The 19,987-nt window shown below is 65.4% G+C and overlaps 6 protein-coding genes across 6 annotated transcripts; 5 read left to right on the forward strand and 1 right to left on the reverse strand.

The window, feature by feature from the left end:
- The first annotated feature begins 109 nt into the window (after positions 1-109).
- On the forward strand, positions 110-3,336 carry EMIHUDRAFT_451288 (hypothetical protein). The gene is made up of 10 exons (XM_005770080.1): positions 110-207; positions 334-698; positions 840-906; positions 983-1,080; positions 1,320-1,400; positions 1,593-1,693; positions 1,782-2,328; positions 2,410-2,566; positions 2,889-2,941; positions 3,056-3,336. Exons 1-10 carry the CDS (start codon positions 135-137, stop codon positions 3,239-3,241), a joined length of 1,728 nt encoding a protein of 575 aa, XP_005770137.1. The 5' UTR covers positions 110-134; the 3' UTR covers positions 3,242-3,336.
- Positions 3,337-5,902: 2,566 nt separating this feature from the next.
- On the forward strand, positions 5,903-8,017 carry EMIHUDRAFT_421733 (hypothetical protein). Its single transcript, XM_005770081.1, has 5 exons — positions 5,903-6,404; positions 6,506-6,738; positions 6,858-6,912; positions 7,105-7,275; positions 7,529-8,017. Exons 1-5 carry the CDS (start codon positions 5,907-5,909, stop codon positions 7,625-7,627), a joined length of 1,056 nt encoding a protein of 351 aa, XP_005770138.1. The 5' UTR covers positions 5,903-5,906; the 3' UTR covers positions 7,628-8,017.
- Positions 8,018-8,132: 115 nt separating this feature from the next.
- EMIHUDRAFT_436234 (hypothetical protein) lies at positions 8,133-10,068 on the forward strand. Its single transcript, XM_005770082.1, has 2 exons — positions 8,133-9,457; positions 10,020-10,068. Exon 1 carries the CDS (start codon positions 8,152-8,154, stop codon positions 9,433-9,435), a length of 1,284 nt encoding a protein of 427 aa, XP_005770139.1. The 5' UTR covers positions 8,133-8,151; the 3' UTR covers positions 9,436-9,457; positions 10,020-10,068.
- Positions 10,069-10,226: 158 nt separating this feature from the next.
- EMIHUDRAFT_102422 (hypothetical protein) lies at positions 10,227-12,857 on the forward strand (the record flags this gene model as incomplete). Its single annotated transcript, XM_005770083.1, has 10 exons — positions 10,227-10,853; positions 11,050-11,091; positions 11,219-11,242; positions 11,363-11,509; positions 11,543-11,563; positions 11,638-11,739; positions 11,826-12,225; positions 12,259-12,332; positions 12,391-12,621; positions 12,717-12,857. 10 exons carry the CDS (start codon positions 10,227-10,229, stop codon positions 12,855-12,857), a joined length of 1,809 nt encoding a protein of 602 aa, XP_005770140.1.
- A 1,899-nt stretch (positions 12,858-14,756) lies between these two features.
- Positions 14,757-15,548, reverse strand: EMIHUDRAFT_209641 (hypothetical protein; the record flags this gene model as incomplete). Its single annotated transcript, XM_005770084.1, has 1 exon — positions 14,757-15,548. One exon carries the CDS (start codon positions 15,546-15,548, stop codon positions 14,757-14,759), a length of 792 nt encoding a protein of 263 aa, XP_005770141.1.
- A 2,646-nt stretch (positions 15,549-18,194) lies between these two features.
- EMIHUDRAFT_355668 (hypothetical protein) lies at positions 18,195-18,634 on the forward strand (the record flags this gene model as incomplete). Its single annotated transcript, XM_005770085.1, has 1 exon — positions 18,195-18,634. The coding sequence occupies exon 1, from the start codon at positions 18,203-18,205 to the stop codon at positions 18,629-18,631; it is 429 nt and encodes a 142-aa protein (XP_005770142.1). The 5' UTR covers positions 18,195-18,202.
- Positions 18,635-19,987: the final 1,353 nt, after the last annotated feature.

The following is a 19,987-nucleotide window of genomic DNA, read 5'->3' on the forward strand; positions in this document are numbered from 1 at the left end:
TGGGCTTTTTGGGCGGAACGCGCGCCACCATCCATGGTGTGCCGCGCAGCGCACATACCCCCGCTTGAGCCCAATCCAGCGGTGTGGCGGCGTGAACGAGCAGAGCACGTGTGGGGCCGCGACGCCCGGCACACATGGACCAAGAGGAGATCGCTCGCAAGATCAAGCGAGCCAAGGAGCTCGCGGAGCGGCTTTCGGGTAAGCTCGGTGCAGTGCCGCAAGCACCTCCGCAGCAGGCGCCGCCGCCGCCGCCGCTCCCGCCGCCGCCGCCGCCGCCGCCGCCGCAGATCGGCGGCATGAGCTTCGCGCCGCCACCAGCCTCGGCGCTCGCAGACTCCTTTCTCGCGTCGCTCGGCGCACCACCCGTGTCATCGGCTGGCGGCGGCGATGCCGGCGGCAGCAGCCTCGTTCCCTCGCTCGGCACCGCAACCGGCCCATCGCTCGCTGCCGCGCAGGCCGCGGCGGCGGCCATCTCCGCCAGCCTGAGCGCGCGCGCCGGCACCGGCGCGAGGACCGGGTGGGATGTGCAGCCCTCCGCTCTCGACACCGCCCTGGCATTTGCCGACTCGCTCCAGACGTCGGCGCCTCCGCGTCTGCCGGCGCCGCGCCACCCGGCACCTGTGCACCGGACGCTGGACGAGCTGCTCCAGCGCGACCGCGACCGCATCGCCGCCGCCGACGCGCGCAACCTCGCCTACGTCCTCGAGGAGGAGAGGCGCAAGAAGGAGCGCGCGCGCGCGGCGGCCGCCGCCGCCAAGGAGCAGGCCGCGGCGGCGGAGAGCGCGGCGGCGAGCGCTGCGGCGGCCAACGCGGCGGCGAGCAGGCGCACGGGCGTGCAGCAGCGCGGCAACGCGCACCCGGGCGCCTGCTCCGTGTACGTTACCGGCGTGCCCCCCGACGCAACCGGTGCAGCCTGGAGGAGGAGGAGGGGGGGGGGATGGAAGGGTGTGGTCTCTTCACGGCGCGGCGGTGTGAAGCGCAGGCCCGGAGCTGGAGGAGCACTTCAGCGTCATCTCGCCGGTCGCGCGCGTCAAGATGTACCGCCACCCGACGACGAACGAGCCGAAGGGCGACGCTCTCGTCACGTACACAAAGGCGCCACCGCCCAGACGCCGCCGCACTCCAAGCCTTGCACACACCGACGTGACGGGCCCACACTCGCTTCCCTCACCACTCGCCCGCCAGACGGCCTGGGCGAGCCTCCCCAGCCGCCCTCCCCAGCCGCCCTCTCCGCCCCCACCCCCTCTCTCCGTCCCTCTGCTCCCGCCGGCGCACCTCGACCCCCCCCCCCACCCCCCGTCGCGGTGCCCTTTGCGCAGGACGCCGCCGTCATGGGCGCCGTCCAGCTGCTGCACCGAAAGATGCTCCGGCCTGGCATCGCCCTCTGCGTCTCCAAGGCGGTGTTTGGCGGCGCGCCCGCGGCTGCCGACGCGCCCGCCGCGCCGCCGCCGCCTCCGCCGCCGCCGCCGCCGCCGCCGACGGCTGCGCAGCGAGACCAGTTCGCGCGAGAGCAGGCCCGGCTCGGCCTGTCGGGAGGAGGAGGAGGAGGTGGGGGAGGGGGAGGGGGAGGGTTGGTCTCGCTGGCGGCGGAGGACGACTCCCTGCGCGTGGTCGTGGTGACGGGGCTGGCCGACGCGTCGGAGGTGCCGGTGGCGGAGCGCGCGGCGTGGGAGGGCGAGCTGACGGATGAGTTGTGGGGCGAGATCTAGCCGAGATCTAGCCGAGATCTGGCCGAGATGTGGCCGAGATGTAGCTGACGGGTGAGATGTAGCTGACGGCAGAGGAGGGGGAGAGGCGGCGGCGAGTCCGGGACGCGGGTGGCTGCGAGTAGGCGAGTGCTGCCGGCACGGCGAGGTGGAGCGGATCGGAGTCTACGCGGGGCACGGGGGCGGGGGCGGGCTTGGCTACGGGCGCGGCGACGGAGGTCTGCACGAGCTCGAGACGCGGGCCGCGGTCCGCTTCCAGTCGCTCGAGGCGGCCGCGGCGGCGCTGGACGCGCTCGACGGCCGCCACTTCGACACGCGGCCGCTGCGGGCGGCTTTCGACGACGGCACCTACGCGGCGCGGCTGGACGGGTCGGAAGACACCGAGCGGCAGACGCGCTTCGGCTTTGGAGACGCGGCGGCCGCGTACCAAGACTCGCTGCGTGTGCTGCGGCTCGCGGCGGCAGAGGGCGAGCCGAGTCGAGTGTGTGAGCCGAGCCCACCCGGCGCCGAGGTCGGAGCGGAGGCTGGCCCGAGGGTAGGCGCGCCGAGCATCGTCTGCGACCGCCCGCTCGGCACGCTGCCGCACTACGACTACCTCCGCCCCGAGGCGGCGCCGGACGGCGTGGCGGCACCCAGCAGCAGCAGGAGCTGGCTCCATGAGGCCGCCGGCGTTGCACACACAGCCGCCACCGTTCGGCAATAGGGCTACTACCGGCGGCACGACGCCCCGCCCCCGTCGCCGCTCGACGTGTCGCGCGCCATACTGCAGCGCGCGTCGGACGCGGGCGCGCCGTTTGTGACGTGCGCCGAGTTTGTCGGCCCCGTGCCGCACTACGATTGGCGGCCCGACGGCCCCGACGGTGCGGGCTACTACCGGCACCACTTTCGCTCGCCTGCTCTATCTTGCAGCTAGTCTTTCCTTTTATGATCTGCTACTCTCTCTCACTGTAGGCACGCCGGGGCGCCCGTGGCGTCCGATCCGCGGGAGGCGCCCCCCTCGCCCCGCACCTCGCCCCGCACCTCGCCCCGCACCTCGTCCCGCACCTCGCCCTCGCCCACCCTCCCGCCCCTCGCCCTTCCCGCCCTTCGCCCCTCCCTCCGTCGCATTTCCCCTCGCCCCTCCGAGCCCCTCGCCCCACTTTCAACGCCCCCCCCCTCTCGCGCCTTAGGCATCCCTCGGAGTGCTGCGCGAGGCGGCGGCGGCGGGCGCCGAGTTTGTGCTCTGCCCGGAGCACGTGGGCGACGTGGCGGGGTACGATTTTCGCGGCGGCCCCGACGGGACCGGCTACTACCGCCGGCCGGACGCGCCGCCGCCGGACGGGCGCGAGTACTCGCGCATGGTGCTGCAGCGGGCGAGCGCGGCGGGCGCCGAGTTTGTCGCGTGCCCGGAGCGCGTGATGGACCTGCCCGGCTACGAGTTCCGGCTGGTTGGGTCGGAGGGCGTGGGCTACTACAAGGCGGAGGCGGAGGCGGAGGATGCGCCGGACTACAACGACTTTATGGCGACGATGAAGGAGCTGGGCGCGGTGAGCTAGCGCCGCCGACACATGGACTTCACCGCACTCTCGCTCGCGTGTTGTGTTACGGCTAAAAATACGCGCGCTAACAGCCTCTAGCCGCGCTGAATTCCCATTTTATAAAACATTCGCGTTCCGGCGACCGCTGGCTTGAAGTATGATCTTGAGGTTGAGCAGACAGACACCGGCACACTGTGAAGGCACACAGGCCACAGCTCTCCACTCTGGCGCCACTTTGTGTGGCAGACTCGAGCTGAGACCTGAGAGAGAGAGTGTCTTGTGAGCTTGTGTGTTGTCGGTCTGTGTGTGTGTGTGTGTCGCTCGAGCGTGTCGTGTCTTCTTTCTGTCTCGCGTCCACCCATACCGCGTTTCGCCTTGGCCTTCCTATCTATCTTTCTAGTAAGACGAGCGCCGGCAGAGGCCCTCGCGGTCTGGTCTGAGAGAGAGCGTCGAGTTGAGCACTTGGAGCACTGAGCTCTAGTGTTTTTGTTTTTCAGTTTGGCCCCGCCCGCAAGCGGCGTTGTCACGGGGGCGGGCTCCTAAAGGTTGGCCGTGAGGCGCCCGAGGTTTGCGGGCGCGTGCGGAGGGCGGCGCCGGGCTCCCAGGGACCGGGGGTCCCGCGCCGGTGCCGCCGCCACCGGGGCCCCGCCACGCACGCCGTCCGTGGAGCGGCGCCCCGGTGTGCCCCTACCGGCAGTGCACGCGTCCGCGCTCAGAGGCGCTAGTTGCGCGTCCGCGAGAGGCTGGTTGACTCTCTCGCCCGCTGGGGATGCGGTTCACGGATCACGGGGCTTGCGTTGGGGTCCCCATCGTCCCCGTGGCGGCGAGCGCTCGCTCTGGAGGCCGAGTTGAGCCTCGAGCGCCTCCCTCTCCTTGTGCGCATCTTGTCTCCTTTTCCATGAGTTGCATCACCATCGCTCGCAGCTCGGCCAGCTCGGCCAGGGTGGCGGCGAGTACTTGCGGTGTGACGCCTGCGTAGCTCGCGTAGCCATTACGTCGGGCCAGTGGGGCGTTGTCCAAGTGACCCGACGTGTCCTCAGGGTTGTTTGGTATCCTTGGCAGAGCCTTCGTCACCGGGCCCGGCGCAAACACTCCCCCGCGACAGCGTGCCAAAGGATAAACCCGAAAACTATAAGTGGTGTCTCGTCTGGCGCGAGGCGATTCGTTTCGCAGTCAGCCAGGAGGGTTCTCAACTCTGAAAACAAAAGAGGAGAAAGCAACTCGAGAATTTGAGCAGAGTGTTGTCCAGTGTGGCAGTCTGTGAGAGTAACCAGTGTCCCAGGTTAGGTTAGGTAGGAAGGTGAAGAACAGTCAGGCTCGGACTGGACACCAGCGCGGTATGGGTGGACGCTGGACAGAAGAGGACGGCACGCGCGAGCGACACACAGACACACACAAGCTCACAAGACACTCAGTGTCCCAGTGTGAGTGAGTATTCTTGATAGTTACGAAACCACGACGACACACACCAGTCGACTCGCATCGGTGCCTCCATGAACGGCGGAGCTATTCTCGCGTCCACACCACACCTGGCTCCAACGTGGACACGCCCATAAGCTGGGGACACTACTAGGTCACGCATGGCATCAGAAGTTTTATCTCTGGGCCCCGAAAGGCATCTCTAGCAGCGTCGTTACGCATGCGCCCTCCCCTCCTGGGCGCAAGCGCCTCACATCTCGAAAGAGAGCGTAAGCTCTTGGTGAGAGAGAGATTTTTAGCAATACCTTAAAGAGGTTACAGGCGGATAAGGTCCGTTGGCGGGAGATCGGCGGGAGCGGCGCACGTTTCGAATTCGGCGGGCGTTTCGAATTTGTCGACGGACCGTTTCAGGTCTCTGCGCTCCCGTATGAGCGAGGCTGCCGACGCTGCCATGATTGAGGCTGCCGACGCCGACGGGCAATACCAAACAACTCTAACACTCAATGTTGCTTGCTCTGTGGTCCCCCCCCCTCGGCCCTCGACGATCGAGTACGAGTTCCGGCTGGTTGGGTCGGAGGCCTACTACAATCGACCCCAAGGCGGAGGCGGGCGAAAAAAAGTCGATCGCGCGTCCCAAAAGTCGCCACAAGTGGCGGCGAGTCGCAATTAACCGCCCGCCGTCCCGGCGGTCCCGCAGCTCGCGCACATCTCCCTCTTAACCCACCTGTAACATCACAATAGGGAATTCCTAGTCGCCGTTGTGTGCGTGGCTAGCCCCACGGCGTGGAGTGTCAGCCCTAAAAAAGAAATTCTTCGAGGATGAAGCCCTGATACGTGTCTGTCCTCGACCCAGCCCTAGCTTGGGATGTCCGGTTTATTTATCTCTCTTTATTTAGAGAGAGATTTTTAGCAATACCAATTTATGAAGCCCTGATGAAGAATTTTGCCCATGCCGCGCCCATGCTCAGACCGCTAACTCGAGCGAGCCCAAACAGGGCCGTGCCGCTCCTCTCCACCGTGATGCTCCACGCCATCATCGTCACAACGACGTGTCAGCCCTAAAAAAGAAATGCCGCCGCATTCTCTCTGCGGCGGCTCCGGTGGTGAGCCGGTGTGCGTACCAGTCCGCGCCAGTCCGCGCCCTTGTCGTGCCAGTGTGCTGTGAGAGAGGTAGGTAGGTAGGTAGAAAGGTAGGCTTGTATCTCAAGAATTCTCTCTGCCGTTAAATTCTCCGCGGGCGGCCAGAAGGAGGCGCTTTTGCTCGATGATCACTCAGCCGCCGCAGCAGCGCCGTGGCCGCGCGGCCGTTCTGGTGCTCGGCGTGGCCCTCGTCGGCGTGGTCGCCCTGGCGACGTCGCGTGCCGCTCCGCACGCCCTCTTCTCCAGCCTCTTCAAGAAGAAGGACCGCGTCTCGTTCGAGGATGCGACGGCCTCATCGCAGTACCTGGAGCTCCCCGAGGGCTGCAAAATCAGGGGCGGCATGATCATCAATCTGATGAATGGCGTGATCGACACGGCGCTCAACCACCAGAAGCTGCCCACGCCACCCGACCCGCAGAAGGAGCGCAAGATGATCTCGATGGAGACTGGCACATCACTCGTCATGTACAACAAGTCGACGACGGCGATGCACGTCGGCCACATTGAGGTGGCGACCTGCTGGATCCCCGGCCCGGAGGGGAACAAGATCCTGCCCGACCGTCTCGCCGTCACCGTGACGGGCGTCCTCGGCACGCAGCACCTGCAGTATGACCTCGAGCAGGCGCGCGGGCCGCGCGAGTGCTAATCGCGGCAGCCGCGCGCCGAGAGGCGAGACGGCGGCGCTCACCCCCTCCTCGCCCCCGCCTCCCTCCCGCGCCGCAGAACTTCTTCGGCTTCACCCACGGGATGGGCGGCGGCGAGATGAAGGTGACGGTGACTGGCTTCCTCCACCTCCCGCTCATCGACTTGCACGACCTCAACAACACGGTCAAGGGGTGCACGGGCAAGGTAGGGATGCAGTCGATGTGGGCGAGCGGGCCGCACGGGATCGAGGGCGACCCGGTCGCCCTCGACCGCGCCGACGTCGTCGCCGACCAGCAGATGATCCACGACATGTGCCTCGCAGCCCTGCCCCCTCGTGCACCCCTCCCTGTCCACCCTCCCCTTGCGTGTGCTTTGCTCACACGCGCCTCTCTCTCCCCTCCCCTCCTCGCACCGCCGTCCCTCTCTGCAGGTGCTACGGGCCCGCGTACTGGGACGACTCGTTTGGCCCGAAGCCGCCCGGCCTGGTGCCACTCTCTCCCCCGCGCCTCTCTCTCTGCACCACACAAGACACCCCGCGATCCCTTGCTCTCTCTCTCTCCTCCTCCTCGTGTCACTCTCTCCTCCTCTCGCCCTCCTCCTCCCTTCTTCTTCTCCCGCCCTCCCTCCACAGCCCCCCTCCCTCGCTCCACAGCCCCCCCCCCCCCCTCCCTCCACAGGTCGGCGCCATCAACGAGCAGATCCGCAAGCGCTTCTTCAAGGGCTACGTCGCGCCGCCTCCGCCGCCGTCGCCTCCCTTCGACTGCGACTGCAGCTGGACCGACAAGTTCCCCTGCCCAGGCACCCAGCCAGGCGAGCGCGCGCTCAAGCAGGCAAAGGACGACGGCTCGGTCCGCTGCCCCAGATGCCTCCCCAGATGCTTCCCCAGATGCCTCCCTAGAAGCGGGACGCTCCACTCTCCCCGCGCAGACAGACCCGCGCGCTCGAGAAGGCACTCCAGAGACGCCACGGCGCTGCCGCCGCACTCTCCGCCGCGACGCACGCTCCACTCACAGCACTCGCGTCCACCCGCCTCCACCGCTGCCGCCCTCCGCCCAGCTGCCTCTGGCCCGGACCAGCCCGCACCCCCCCCCCCCCCCCCAGGCCTGCTTCCACCACTGCTGCCCTCCCCTCAACCTCGTCGACCACGTCGACCTGAACCCCAACGCGTACTACGACCACGAGCCGGCCAGCGCCGCGTGACCAGCCCAGGGGACGGCGCCAACTTGGCGCCGCCTCTCGCTGCCGCGGGCGGGGCAAGGCGGCGGCCTTCGGGTGTGCAGGACTACAGGCGGGCGTGGCGGCGCCGATCCGCGGCAGAACCACCCCAGAGTTGTACTTGTGAGAGTAGCGCATGCTGGCCATCATGCTCGGCCGAGGCGACGCCACGGCCCCGCTCCCGTCCCTCCCCCTCTTGTCCTCCGGCCCGGCCGGGGCCGCGCCCCCGGTGCGCGGGCGCGGCGGCGGGTCGTGTGTTGTGGGATGTCTGTGGGGGCCCGAGTGTGGCGTTTGTGCTGGTCTCTCTGTTTGTTTGATTATTTGTCACGCCGCCTTTCGGTTTCATTTAAATATCGGCGATTGAAGGGCTTCCTAATGAGCCCTCCTGGCAAAAGAATTTAAACAAGCAACTCTCTCTCACAGCACACAGGCTCGACACAGCAAAAGAAAGTCGCCGCGCGCGTGACGCATCCTGGACGTCGCGCTCGCGTTTTCAAAGCCGGCTTCGCATGACGTCCCTGCCCTCTCTCCCGTCGCCCTGCACGGCAAGGCGCTCCCGCCTCCCAGCCAAGATCGACCACCGCGACAAGCCAAGATCGACCACCTCGCCAATCAACAGCGGCAAGAGCCACAGCGGCATCAAGAAGCAGCCTCGCCGCCGCGACATCACTAGCTTCGAGATCGACTTCTCACGCGCCCTCGGCACCGGCTCGTTTGGCTCTTGCTTTGGCGTAAAGGGCGATGAGCGCGTCGCCATCAAGGTGCTCGGAGGGGAATCCGGGCGGCGCGAGTGCTTCTTCTACGACCGGCTCGACCACAAGGGCGTGATCAGTGTCTACGCGCACGGCTCAACCAGCGCCGGGACATACGCGATTGCCATGGAGCGGTGCCTCGGTGGTGAGCTCTTCGATCGCGTCTCATACTTCCCGCTGCCGGACGAGCAGACCGTCCGCCGCATCTTTTGCGAGCTTCTCGACGCGGTGGAGCACTGCCACAGCCGCGGCGTCGCGCACCGCGACATAAAGCTGGAGAACATCCTTTTCGCCGACACCTCCGGCGGCCCAATCCGGCTCATCGACTTTGGGCTCGCGCACCAGTACCCGCCCGCGCAGGGCGGAGGCTACGACCGCTCCATGCCGCTCCGCGACCGCGTCGGCTCCAAGAGCTACACCGCCCCAGAAGTGCTCGACGGGCTCGGATACGACGGCTTCGCCGCCGACATGTGGTCCTGTGGGGTGGTCCTCTTCACCCTGCTGACGGGCACCTTCCCCCACCCCGACGAGCCGCCCGCCAACCTCGACTTGCGCCTCGTGCGGTCCGGCCTGGACCTCCCCGCAGCCGTCGTCGGCCTCCTCGACTCCCTCTTTGAGGCGGACCCGGCGCGCCGACCCAGTGCCGGCGAAGCGCGGCGCCACGCCTGGTGCGCCGGCGCATCGGCGGGCGGCGCCCGGCGCTGCGGCGCATCATGCACCGGCAAGGACGACTGGTGCGTCTACTACCGCGGGGCGGAGGTTGCGGAGCGGCGCGATCCGAGCGACGCGAGCGACGCGCTCACGGAGCCATCGGGCTTCAGCGCGACGCACCTGGATGATATGCTGGAGGCGGACGCGCGTGATTGGGAAGCGGTTGCAGAGAACACCGAGCTGGACGCGTACCTCGATTCTCTCGCGGCGCCGATCTGGTCCAGTGGATCGGCAGCTACCCCCTCGCCGCCGCCCATGGCATCGTCGGCGACCCCCTCTCTGACTCTGTTTGACTGCTTGCGGCGCCGCCTGGGTGGGAGAGGCGTGTGAGGCTTGGAAAGAGCAGAATGTTGTTAAAGGGGAAGGACCCTGAGTTGAACAGGGGTTGTGCGCCAAGCCCTCCTGCTCGGCTCCAGCGAGTAGACAAGTGTTGTCATCAACAGAGCAGAAGGATCTGACCTCGGGGCCGATGTGACCAAGCGCTGGTAGCATGGTTTTACCTCACACCCATGGTCTCACAGTGTGCCGGCAGTCGCCGCGCAGTGTCGCTCACACAAGCCGCAGCACAAGTGACTGAGGGCCAGTGAGGGCGAGCCCATCGCTGTCACAGCTGTGGCAGCCGCACAGTAGGCTGTGCCATCTGTGCAGAGCGTGTGAGCAGCAGAGGAGCTTCACTCCAAGCTTCAGGCGCAAAGAGCTGCATGCCACCGAAGGCGCTGTCGAGGTTCGCCGAGCGCGGCGCAGGTTGGAGGAAGCCGTCACCGACGAGCGCGTTGGACTTTTCACTCCGGACAAAGACGGGGACACAGCGGACGGTGCGGGGTGTGTCCCCGTCTTAGCGGCGAGGCGCGGGACCGTCTGTGGCGAAGTGGGTCGCGTCCTCCGATTTCCGTCAACTCACGGTCCTTCCCCCGTAGTTTAGATGTTTACCACTATTCGCGCCGACTGCTTTTTGAGCAGCCTGTGTCAACGCGACTGTTCGTGGTGATGATCTGGCTTAATAAATAAATGTAGTATGTACCAGACATCTCCTGGAGAGATACCTTCAGATTAAAATTCTTTTTCAGGAAGCCTGCTTCACCTAGGCTACACCCGCGCTCAGTTCCGCAGCCGAGCGACACATGACTTCGCTCGTGGCCACGCTCGACGACGCCGTCCGCGCCGTCGTGGTGCGGCGGCTGCGGCGGTTGGACCAGTGGTCCGTCATTAAGCTCGTCCTCGGTCTTCTCGGCGCGGCGCGTGCCTATCGGCGGCTGCGGCAGATCATGCGGACGACCGGCCTGCGCCGCTGGGCCTTTACGACCGCCATGCCGCTGCTCAAGCAGCTTCCGCCGGTGAGGAAGGAGCTTGAGGAGGGCCAGGCAAAGGTGAGGGCCGACTTGGAGGGCGTGCTGTTCCGCGACCTCACTGCACCGCGGCTCGAGCTGCCCGCCAAGGGCACGCCGCAGGCGGAGCTGCTGCAGCTGATGGAGAAGCGGCACGAGCTGGACCGCAAGTACTGGGAGGACGGCACCATCACGGGCGCCGTCTACCACGGCGAGCGGGAGCACATGGACTTTGTGGGCAAGGTGTACGGCCAGTTTGCCTTCTTCAACCCACTGCACGCCTCGCTCCACCCGGCGACCCGCCAGATGGACGCAGAGGTGGTGGCGATGGTGCTGCGCATGTGCGCCGCCGCCGCCGCCGCCGCCGCCGCCGCCGCCCCGCCCCACGGGTCGCGTCGAGTCATGGGCGGAGGTGCTCTGCAGGTACCGTGGCCCGGCTGGCTCGTGCGGCGCCTTTACGACCGGAGGGACCGAGTCGATCCTCATGGCGAGAGATAGCCGAGAGATAGCCTTCACGACGGGAGGGACCGAGTCGATCCTCATGGCGACGAGACGACGCGCCGCGGCGGGAGGCCGAGAGGGTCGCGCGTCGGTGACGCGTCGGTGACGCGCCCCGCAGGCGATGAAGACGTACCGCGACTGGGGCAGCGCCACTCGCGGTGTGCGCGAGCCGAACATTGTGATTCCGCTGACGGCTCACGCCGCCTTTGACAAGGCCTGAGACGAGCCCTCGGCTTCGAGACCCGTCCATGGAGTGCGCCAAACTCGCCGCCTGCTGCCTGCCCCAGGCGGGCCACTACTTCGGAATCGAGGTCCGGCACGCGCGCTGCACCTTCCCGGAGCAGGCCGTCTCGCCCTCGCGCGCGACGAGAGGGCGGCGCATCTCTCTCCGGAACCTCCGAGAGACCCTTGCCGGAACCCTCCTCCCGCAGGCCGTCGACGTGGCGCATGTCCGCTCTCTCATCGACTCCAACACCGTCGCCCTCGTCGGCTCGGCGCCGCAGTTTGCCACCGGCACCATCGACCCGATCGAGGCGCGCCCACCCAACCTCGCGCCCGCTGTCGCACGCCCGCCGTCGGTAATCTCACTATACCTCGGGGAATCTCACTAGGAGCTCGCCGAGCTCGCCGAGGTGCGCGTGCCCGGCTTGCACCTTCTCGGAGCCTTCTCGGAGCCTTCTCGGAGCCTCTCGGAGCCGTACCATAGGCGCGCGGGATCGGCCTGCACGTCGACTGCTGCCTCGGGGGGTTTGTGGTTCCCTTCATGGCGGCCGCGGGCTCGCCGCCGCCGCACGGCTTCGATTTTACGGTGCGTCACTGCAATCTCGTGCGACCCGAGGTCACGCGAGATCAAGCGAGATCTCTCCAGGTCACGCGAGGTCGCCCGAGACTCAGGTGCGCGGCGTCACCACGATCTCGTGCGATCCCCACAAGTACGGGTTCGCGCCAAAGGGGGCGTCGGTGCTCATGTTCCGGAGCAAGGAGCTGCGCCACCACATGTACACTTTTGCCACCGAGTGGACTGGCGCGACGCCCTCCGCCCCTCTCCCTCGGCCTGCCCCTCGCCTCTCGCCCCTCGCCGCCGCCCCTCGCGCCCTCTCGCCCTCGTGCCCAGCCACCGGGCACCGGCACCGAGGCTCAGCGCCGCTCGACGCTGCCGCGCCCCTCCCAGGCGGCATCTACGCCACGCCGACGATGCTGGGCTCGCGGCCCGGCGGCGTGGTCGCGGCGACTTGGGCGGCGATGATGCGCTACGGCGAGGCTGGGTACGTCGAGCCGACGGCTACACGGACATGTCCATGACACGTCCCTGACACATGCTCCATAGGCGAGGCTGGGTACGTCGAGTCGACGGCGCAGATCGTCGGCGCGACGCGCCGCATCGCGGAGGCGATCCCGACGGTCGGCGGCTCGACTCTGTCCAGGACACGTCCATGACATGTCCGAGGCACGTCCACAGGCGATCCCGACGATCGGCGGGCTCGAGTTGGTTGGCCGCGCGGACGCGTGCGTCGTCGCGTTCGGTGCGAAGCAGGGATCGGGCCTCAACTGCTACAGCGTCGCCGATTGCCTCAAGGAGATTGGCGGCTGGGAGCTCGCGACGCTGCAAAACCCGGCCGCCGTCCACCTCGCCGTCACGCTGCCGACCGCAAAGAACGCGACGCGGTTCGTCGACGAGCTGCGGGCGGCTGTCGCCACGGCTTGCGCCCTCTCCCGCCCCCTCCCCGCAGCAACCCAATCGCCGCCTTGCCCGAGGCCCACGGCTTGTCCACTTTTCGCCGGCAGGTGCGCTCGGAGCCGGAAAAGTACAAGGGCGGCTCGGCGGGCCTGTATGGCATGGCCTCCAGCCTTCCGACGAGTTTCATCGAGGAGACGGCGAAGGTGTACCTCGACACAATGACCGCTTGTCCAGAGTCGCACAAGTGAGGCGCCGCCGACGGTGCGATTTCAACAGCGTGCGAGGCGTGATGGAAGGAGGTCGCACATATTTTGCGCGAACTTAACCCCTAAACGGCGTTCCTTTACATATGTAAAGGAACTGATTGTTATTTTATTCCTTTGCAGGACGGCTGGTCGGAGCGACGGCCGATCCAGCAGTCGTCTGCGACATGGTAGTGGCCCCGGGTCATGTGCAGCTGGTCCCGAGCGGCTCAGGTCCCAGATCGAATCTCGGACCCACAGATTCTAGATTCCTTTAGATTCCCTGGATTCCCGCAACAACGATCTCTTAGCGGCGGCAAACAGAGGCGCAACTCTGCCAGCAGCGAGGAGGCTCCTGCTGCTCAGCTACCGAGGCCTGGTGGCGTCGGTTGCTGCGTGGAGAAGACAGCAGCACTGTCCGACCTCAAAACATGCACAACAAGCGGGATTTGTGACTCTGTCTTCGATTCTTCAGTCGCTCTGCCGGACGCGCTCGCTTTGTCGCGAGGGTCACCTGTGCAAGCCGTGTGGACGCCCAGAATAGCCTCCCCTGGCTTAGCTAGACTGAGAGATATTGTGCACATGGTCAGCCTCTACAATATATACGCTGACACTTTACCTCCCAGAGCTCGTCTCGGTCCGCCACGGCCATCCTCAGCCTCCGGAGGGCCCCTGGCCGCGGCGCGGTGCGGCGGCGTCACAAATCCGACGTCAGTTCACCGGGACGCGATCGGGCGATCTGAAGTCCAACTAGGCGTATGGATTGCCCGCCCAGGGCTATCACCTGGACCCCTCAATGGACGCCTGCGGTGCCGCCCCCACGAGGTGTTGTTCACACCTGTCCAACCATTCGTGCAGCAGGGACGCGCTGTGTGTGGCTGGCAGCAAACTCAAATGACGACGGGTTGCAGCCTCGTAGCTCAACGGCAACATTGTGCATGAGGAAGGCTGATAGAAGTAGCACCAGCCACACAACCAACAGCTTCTGGAGAGTATGCGGAGCGCAAGCAGCCGGTGATCAAAGGCGTGTGTTGCTGTCGGTGGCAGATTGCCACAGGGACGCCGGCGCTTCGGTGCGTGGCTTCGTCACAATTTTCCACCGCTCAACTTGGAGGCAGTGTGTCTAGTAGCGTGCTACACCTATGACGGCGGACCTCACTGGGGCGCCGACGTGCGACGACCGTCTGGGATCGAAAGACGAAACCGCGTCCTCCAGGAGCTCGTGCAGTCTGCAGAGCGCGCTCCGGAGCTCTGTGGCGGAAAATTTAAAGGGAACGTGGTGGCTTCCCACCGCCTCTGTATGTGCCCAATAAAGTGCTAACACGACCCTCGGGCAGCAGGGGGTATGTGGCGAGCGCACGGAGGCACAGTTAGGCCGCCGTGATATCGCCCTTCCGGGCACCCCGTTTCGGTATAGCCGTTTAGGGGTTAACTCTGCACACTTCGGCTGAGCTTTTTTTGCGGGCTCTTTTTCTCCTTCTGTCCTACTGTCCTCTCTCTCGATCCTCGGTCTCTGCTCTCTTGCAAACACATGTTTTCTCATGTGTCATGACGTATCTCTTTACGTCAGTAGTCTGTAGTCACTCTCACACACCTCACACGCGCCTCAGCCCTCACCCTCAGAGAGCTCTGACCTCTCAGTACTCAGACCCCGGGCCACCGCAGGTGTCGTCACGCAACTCGCAAGTGCGAAGTGGTCACGCAGTCCTGAAATCACATAGTGTCGTGCGAGTGTCGGTCTCAGTGTGTCCTGGCTCGCACGATACAGCTTTTACAGAGGGCGCAACCACACACACTCGAAATCTAATCTCGATCGGCGCGCGCCGTCCGCCGAAAAGAGCGAGGCTTGTGCGAAGCTGTGAGTGTCCCGTGACGGCGCTTTCCGACTTACCCACTTCACGCCGTTCACCCGAGCGCCTCCACCTCCTCCGTCATCAGCTTTGCTCGGCGCAGGGCGTGGATCGCATCGGGCGTCCTCGCCGCTGCCTTGTGTGCCAGCGCCGCCTTCTTCTCCGCGACGATGGCCACCTGCAGCCTCGCGACGAGCGCCTCGGGCGCGAGCGCGCTCTCCTCGGCCAGGAGGACCGCCCTGCGCGTCTCGAGCGCCTCGATTCGCACCTCGGCGCCCTCCGCCTCCTCCTGCGACTGTGCCGAGGCGAGGCCAACCTCCCAGTCGAGCACTCGCTGCGAGACGATGGTGCGCGCGTACGCCTCGGCCGCGTCAATAGGGTCGTCCGGCGTCGCCGCCGGCGGCGCAGGACCCGCCGACGACGACGGCCCGCCCGCATCGGCCGCCGCCGCCGTTGGGTGCGGATACTGCGACAGGAGGGCCTCCGCCGCCGCCTGGAGCGCTTTGCCACGCTGAAGCCAGAGCATCGCCATCTCGGTCTCGCCGCTCTGGGTTGCATGAACCGCCGCCGTCTCGTACTCCCGTGCGCGCTCCGACAGCTTGTCCGTGGGCCGGGCCTTGCCCTGATGCGCCTGCGGCTTGGCCTGAGGCGCCTGCTGTGGCTGCCTCGAAGGCAGCGGCGCAGCCTGCTGCGGCTTCCTCTTGGGTGCGGGCGCCGGAGCCCCGCCCAGCACCGACTTGAGGACGGAGGCGATCTCCTTGTCGCTCACCTTCTCGCCCGTGCCCTCGAGATCGAAAGCCTCGAAGTCTAGCTCGGCGTCGGCGGGAGAGGACTTGTTGCGAGGCATATATGTGCCGTGAATGACCTGGCGCGACGCCTCGCTTCGCCCGAGATCGTCGCGGCGTGTGAGCGCCCTCCCAGGCCGCCTGCTGGTCTCGAGCGCGGCTGGCGCACGCCTCGGCCTCCGCCGCACCCCACCCGCTGCGCTCGCCGGGGGCGGCGGCCACGGAAGAAAGCGTTGGCGCGACGTGGTGTCGCTCGCAGCTGCTCTCGCCGACGGTGATCCTGGCTGCCCAAGCACTGTGAGCCGACCGGCGGTATATATTCTAAACATCGACGTGGAATATTCGCCATAATGGAGCGGCGGTAGAGCGTGGCGTCGGCGGCGCAGCGTGTCCTCCGCGACGTCGACGACTCGGACGCGTCTCGGAGCGATGCGGAAGATGCGGGAGAGGAGACGGGAGCGGCCAGCGAGCTAGCAGCGACGAAAGCGAGGGCGGAGATGTTGCGAGCGGTTCTGCCTCAAGCTCGCTCTGTCCGAGTAGTAGTTTTTCTAGCAGTCCTGTGTGTGTAAAGTAAAGACCTCGAAATGAAGAAAGAAAAGCGATAGAGTTGCAAAAACACAAAAAGCACAAACTGCGTTGAAGTGCGATGGGCTCATCCGGGATCGAACCGGAGACCTTTAGATCTTCGGTCTAACGCTCTCCCAACTGAGCTATGAACCCTGAAACTCATGATGTGCTCACCATGGCGCCGCCTCATGACTCATGGTGTGTGTGATTGTGGGTGTGTGTGTGTGTGTGTGTGTGTGTGTGTGTGTGTGTGTGTGTGTGTGTGTCTTGTGTTTTGTCTGTTTGAGAGAGAGAGATTTTTATTAACCAACAAGAAATCATTTTTTTTTTGTTTGAGAGAGAGAGAGAGAGAGATTTTTAGCAATACCAAACAAAGTTGTTTGTTTGTGTGTGTCTGACATAATATGCTACATTTGGGGATGACTGCACGTCTCGCGCGCGCGAGTTTGTTGTTTTTGTGTCGCGCGCGTGAACAGGGCTCCAGGCCCCAAATTACGTGTGAGTGTTAGAGTTCTGGTTTTATTGGTTTTAGGTATGTTGTTGGCCGCAAACCAAGACAGGTTTTATTGGTGGCTTGGTTTCTTTTGACTGTAGGGCAATTTCAAAGTATGTGAAGGCCACAAAAGCGCGAAGAAGATTTCTTGTTGTCTTCAAAAATCTCTCTTCATAAGCGGCTTCGTGGAAACGAAGAAAGAAAGAAATCACCGGCAAGTGCCGCAGAATGCTCGCCTGCGCCCGCTACGAGCTGCGGCTCGCTGCTCTTCCGCCCGATGCCCTGATCGCGATCGCCGCCGGCGCCATGCGGGACAGCCCCGCTGCAAACAGGAGGGCCGAGGCGCTCCTCGCGCACCACAGCCCTCCGCCCGCCGTCGCGACCGACGTCCTCGCGGACCCGGACCTTGCGCCGTGCGTGCTCGAGAAGACGGGCCTGCGCCACGCGGCCGTGTGCAAGCGGTGGTCCCTGATCTGCGCGCCGCGCGGTGCCTTCGCGCGGCTGGTGGAGACCGCTGGCGATGCCTCCTCGGAGCTGCGCGCCGCTGCGCTCGGAGAGCTCAAGCGGCTGTCGGGAGAGGAGGCCGGCAGCAGGCGGGTGGACGCGCTCGTCGCCCTCTTGCAGGTTGGAGACGAGGACGAGAAGGCGGACGTCGCGGCAACGCTCCTTCTTCTTTCCGAGGACGGTGAGAGCAGCATGGCGATCGCTGCGGCCGGCGGAGTTGAGGCCCTCGTGTCACTGGCTCGCGACGGGAATGAGGCGCAGAAGGAGGATGCGGCGGGGGCGCTGTGGAACCTCTCTACCAACGACGACAACAGCGTGGCGATTGTTGCGGCCGGCGGCATCGAGATTTTAATGTCGCTGGCTCGCGACGGGAATGAGGCGCAGAAGGAGAATGCGGCGGGAGCGCTGGCGAACCTCGCTCTGAACGACGACAGCAGCGTGGCGATTGCTGCGGCCGGCGGCATCGAAGTCCTCGTGTCGCTGGCTCGCGACGGGAGTGAGGCGCAGAAGGAGCGTGCGGCGGGGGCGCTGGCGAACCTCGCTGTCAACGACGACAACAGGGTGACGATTGCTGCGGCCGGCGGGATCGAGGTCCTCGTGTCGCTGGCTCGCGACGGGAGTGAGGCGCAGAAGGAGCGTGCGGCGGGGGCGCTGGCGAACCTCGCTGTCAACGACGACAACAAGGAGGCGATTGCTGCGGCCGGCGGCATCGAGGTCCTCGTGTCACTGGCTCGGGACGGGACTGAGGGGCAGAAGGAGGATGCGGCAGGAGCGTTGTGCAACCTCTCTATGAACGACGACAACAAGGCGGCGATTGTTGCGGCTAGTGGCATCGATGTCCTCGTGTCACTGGCTCGGGACGGGATAGAGGGGCAGAAGGCGTGTGCGGCGGGGGCGCTGAGGATTCTCGCTGGCAACGACGAACACCGCGTGGCGATCGCGGCGGCTGGCGGTATTGATGTCCTTATCGCGCTGGCTCGCGACGGGACGGAGGCGCAGAAGGGGGAAGCGGCGGGAGCGCTGAGGAACCTCGCTATGAACGACGACAACAGCGTGGCGATCGCAGCGGCCGGCGGCATCGAGGTCCTTATCGCGCTGGCTCGCGATGGGACTGAGAGGCAGAAGGGTGGTGCCGCGGTGGCGCTCGGCAACATGATTGAGGTAGCGTCTGGCACGCACGAGGGCGTCGTGGAGGCTGGCGGTGTGGCGGTCCTCTCCTCTCTCACGCAGGAGGCAGGCGCCTCGGACAACTGCAAACTCGTTGCTGCCATTGCGCTTGTGCACTTGGCTTGCACCCGCGCCGACCTCGCGGCTGACGACACTTGCCTCTCGCTGCTCCTCTCGCGGCTGAACCAGCCCGAGGAAGGTGGCTGGCGCAGAGACAGCATCAACGCCCTCCTTCGTCTCGCAACCTCCTCGTCTGCGTGCGCTGAGCAGTGGCACCGGGTCGGCGGCGTTGCGGCGCTGCAGGCGCTCGCTCGAGAGACGGCGGAGGAGGGGGTGGAGAGGCAGGCGGAGAGGTGCGACGAGGCGCTGGCCAGCCTCGGCGTGAGGAGGGTGCGCAGGCGGACGGCCGCGTGAGCCCCAACGGAGCCGCATGAGCTCTTGAGCAGTTGGAGTGGCCACGCCGCGTGTTTTATTCTTTTTTTGGTGGGTAGCACGATTACTGAGGCGGACGCGACTCAAGGCGTCGATTTTCTTTTTTCGCTTCGCCTTTTTCGGCACAAGCTCCCGCTCCCCCCGCGTGAAGCGTGAATGCGTAAGTACCTTTGAACCTCTGTGTTAGTGCCAGTGCGCGCCAGTTGCAGTTCGGGGGGCACTTGGAGTGCAGTTAGTTGGCAACCGCACACCCAGGGCCGGGGATTTGCATTTGGGGGCTTTCTTTGTGTAAATTCTTTGTTATTGTTTTCGCGCAACGAGACGTGACAAGCGCTGCGAGATTTCCGCTGGCGCGTATGCGGAGCGAGAGGGGATACGATGGTAAGCGGGAGATCGGCGGGTTTGTTGTGTGCCTGGCGCAGGCAAAGCACTTGGAGCACTTGGAGTGCAGTCGGTAACCTCACATCCAGGGCCGGGGAGCTAAGAAGCGTACCCAGCGGGCCGGATGATCGGCATCGGGCTACGGGCTAGAGAGCCCTGACCCCTAGGGGGGTGCGCGTTAGCAGGGAAAGGGCTGTAAAGTAAACACGCGTCTCCGAGGGTTGGTTCCGTGTACCGGGTTTCCCCTTAACTTCAGAACGCCCCCTCTACTCGGAGCTAGTAGACACGACACTGTACACCACGGGCTCTGCCGTCTTCAACCTCTGCTGCATCATCGGCGGCACCGCGCTCTTCACGGTTTGTGCTCAAGATCGACTGGAAGCCGATCACGCGGGACACCTTTTTCTACGCGCTCTCGATCGCGGCGATGATCTACGTGCTCAACGACGGCGAGATCACGCTGCCCGAGGCGGTGACGCTCGTCGTGCTGTACGTGGGCGCCCAGGCTTCATACAGTGGGCCCGCTGAGCGCACTGCTGCCCCACCCCGGGCTGTTCGCACGCCATGCACGCTTGGCTCGAGGCAGCTCGGCTGCCCAGCCCCAACCCAGCTCGTGCAGCCCGCTCGGGCGCCTCCGTGAGCCTTGCGGCGCTCCCGCCATCTGGACGGTTCAGGACCCCCTCATCGAATACACAGCCAACGCAGGGTTCAAAGCGTGGAGGATCCAAAAAAGGCCTTCACGGACGCTTATAGGAAGTTTCACGGTTACGAGAGCGGATTCACTCGGAGACACGGAACAAACTACACAAGAATCGACAGATTCTATATACGAAGACATTTCTCCTTATTCCATATAGTCAGAATAGAGCCAGACCCCAACCTCTTCGTTGGGGGCGCCAAATCCGACCACCACCCCGTCGTGCTAGAGATTGAGACACCGTCCTCCAGTGTCGTGTG

Source organism: Emiliania huxleyi (assembly GCF_000372725.1).
Source record: "Emiliania huxleyi CCMP1516 unplaced genomic scaffold EMIHUscaffold_40, whole genome shotgun sequence".
Classification (NCBI taxonomy): Eukaryota; Haptophyta; order Isochrysidales; family Noelaerhabdaceae; genus Emiliania; species Emiliania huxleyi.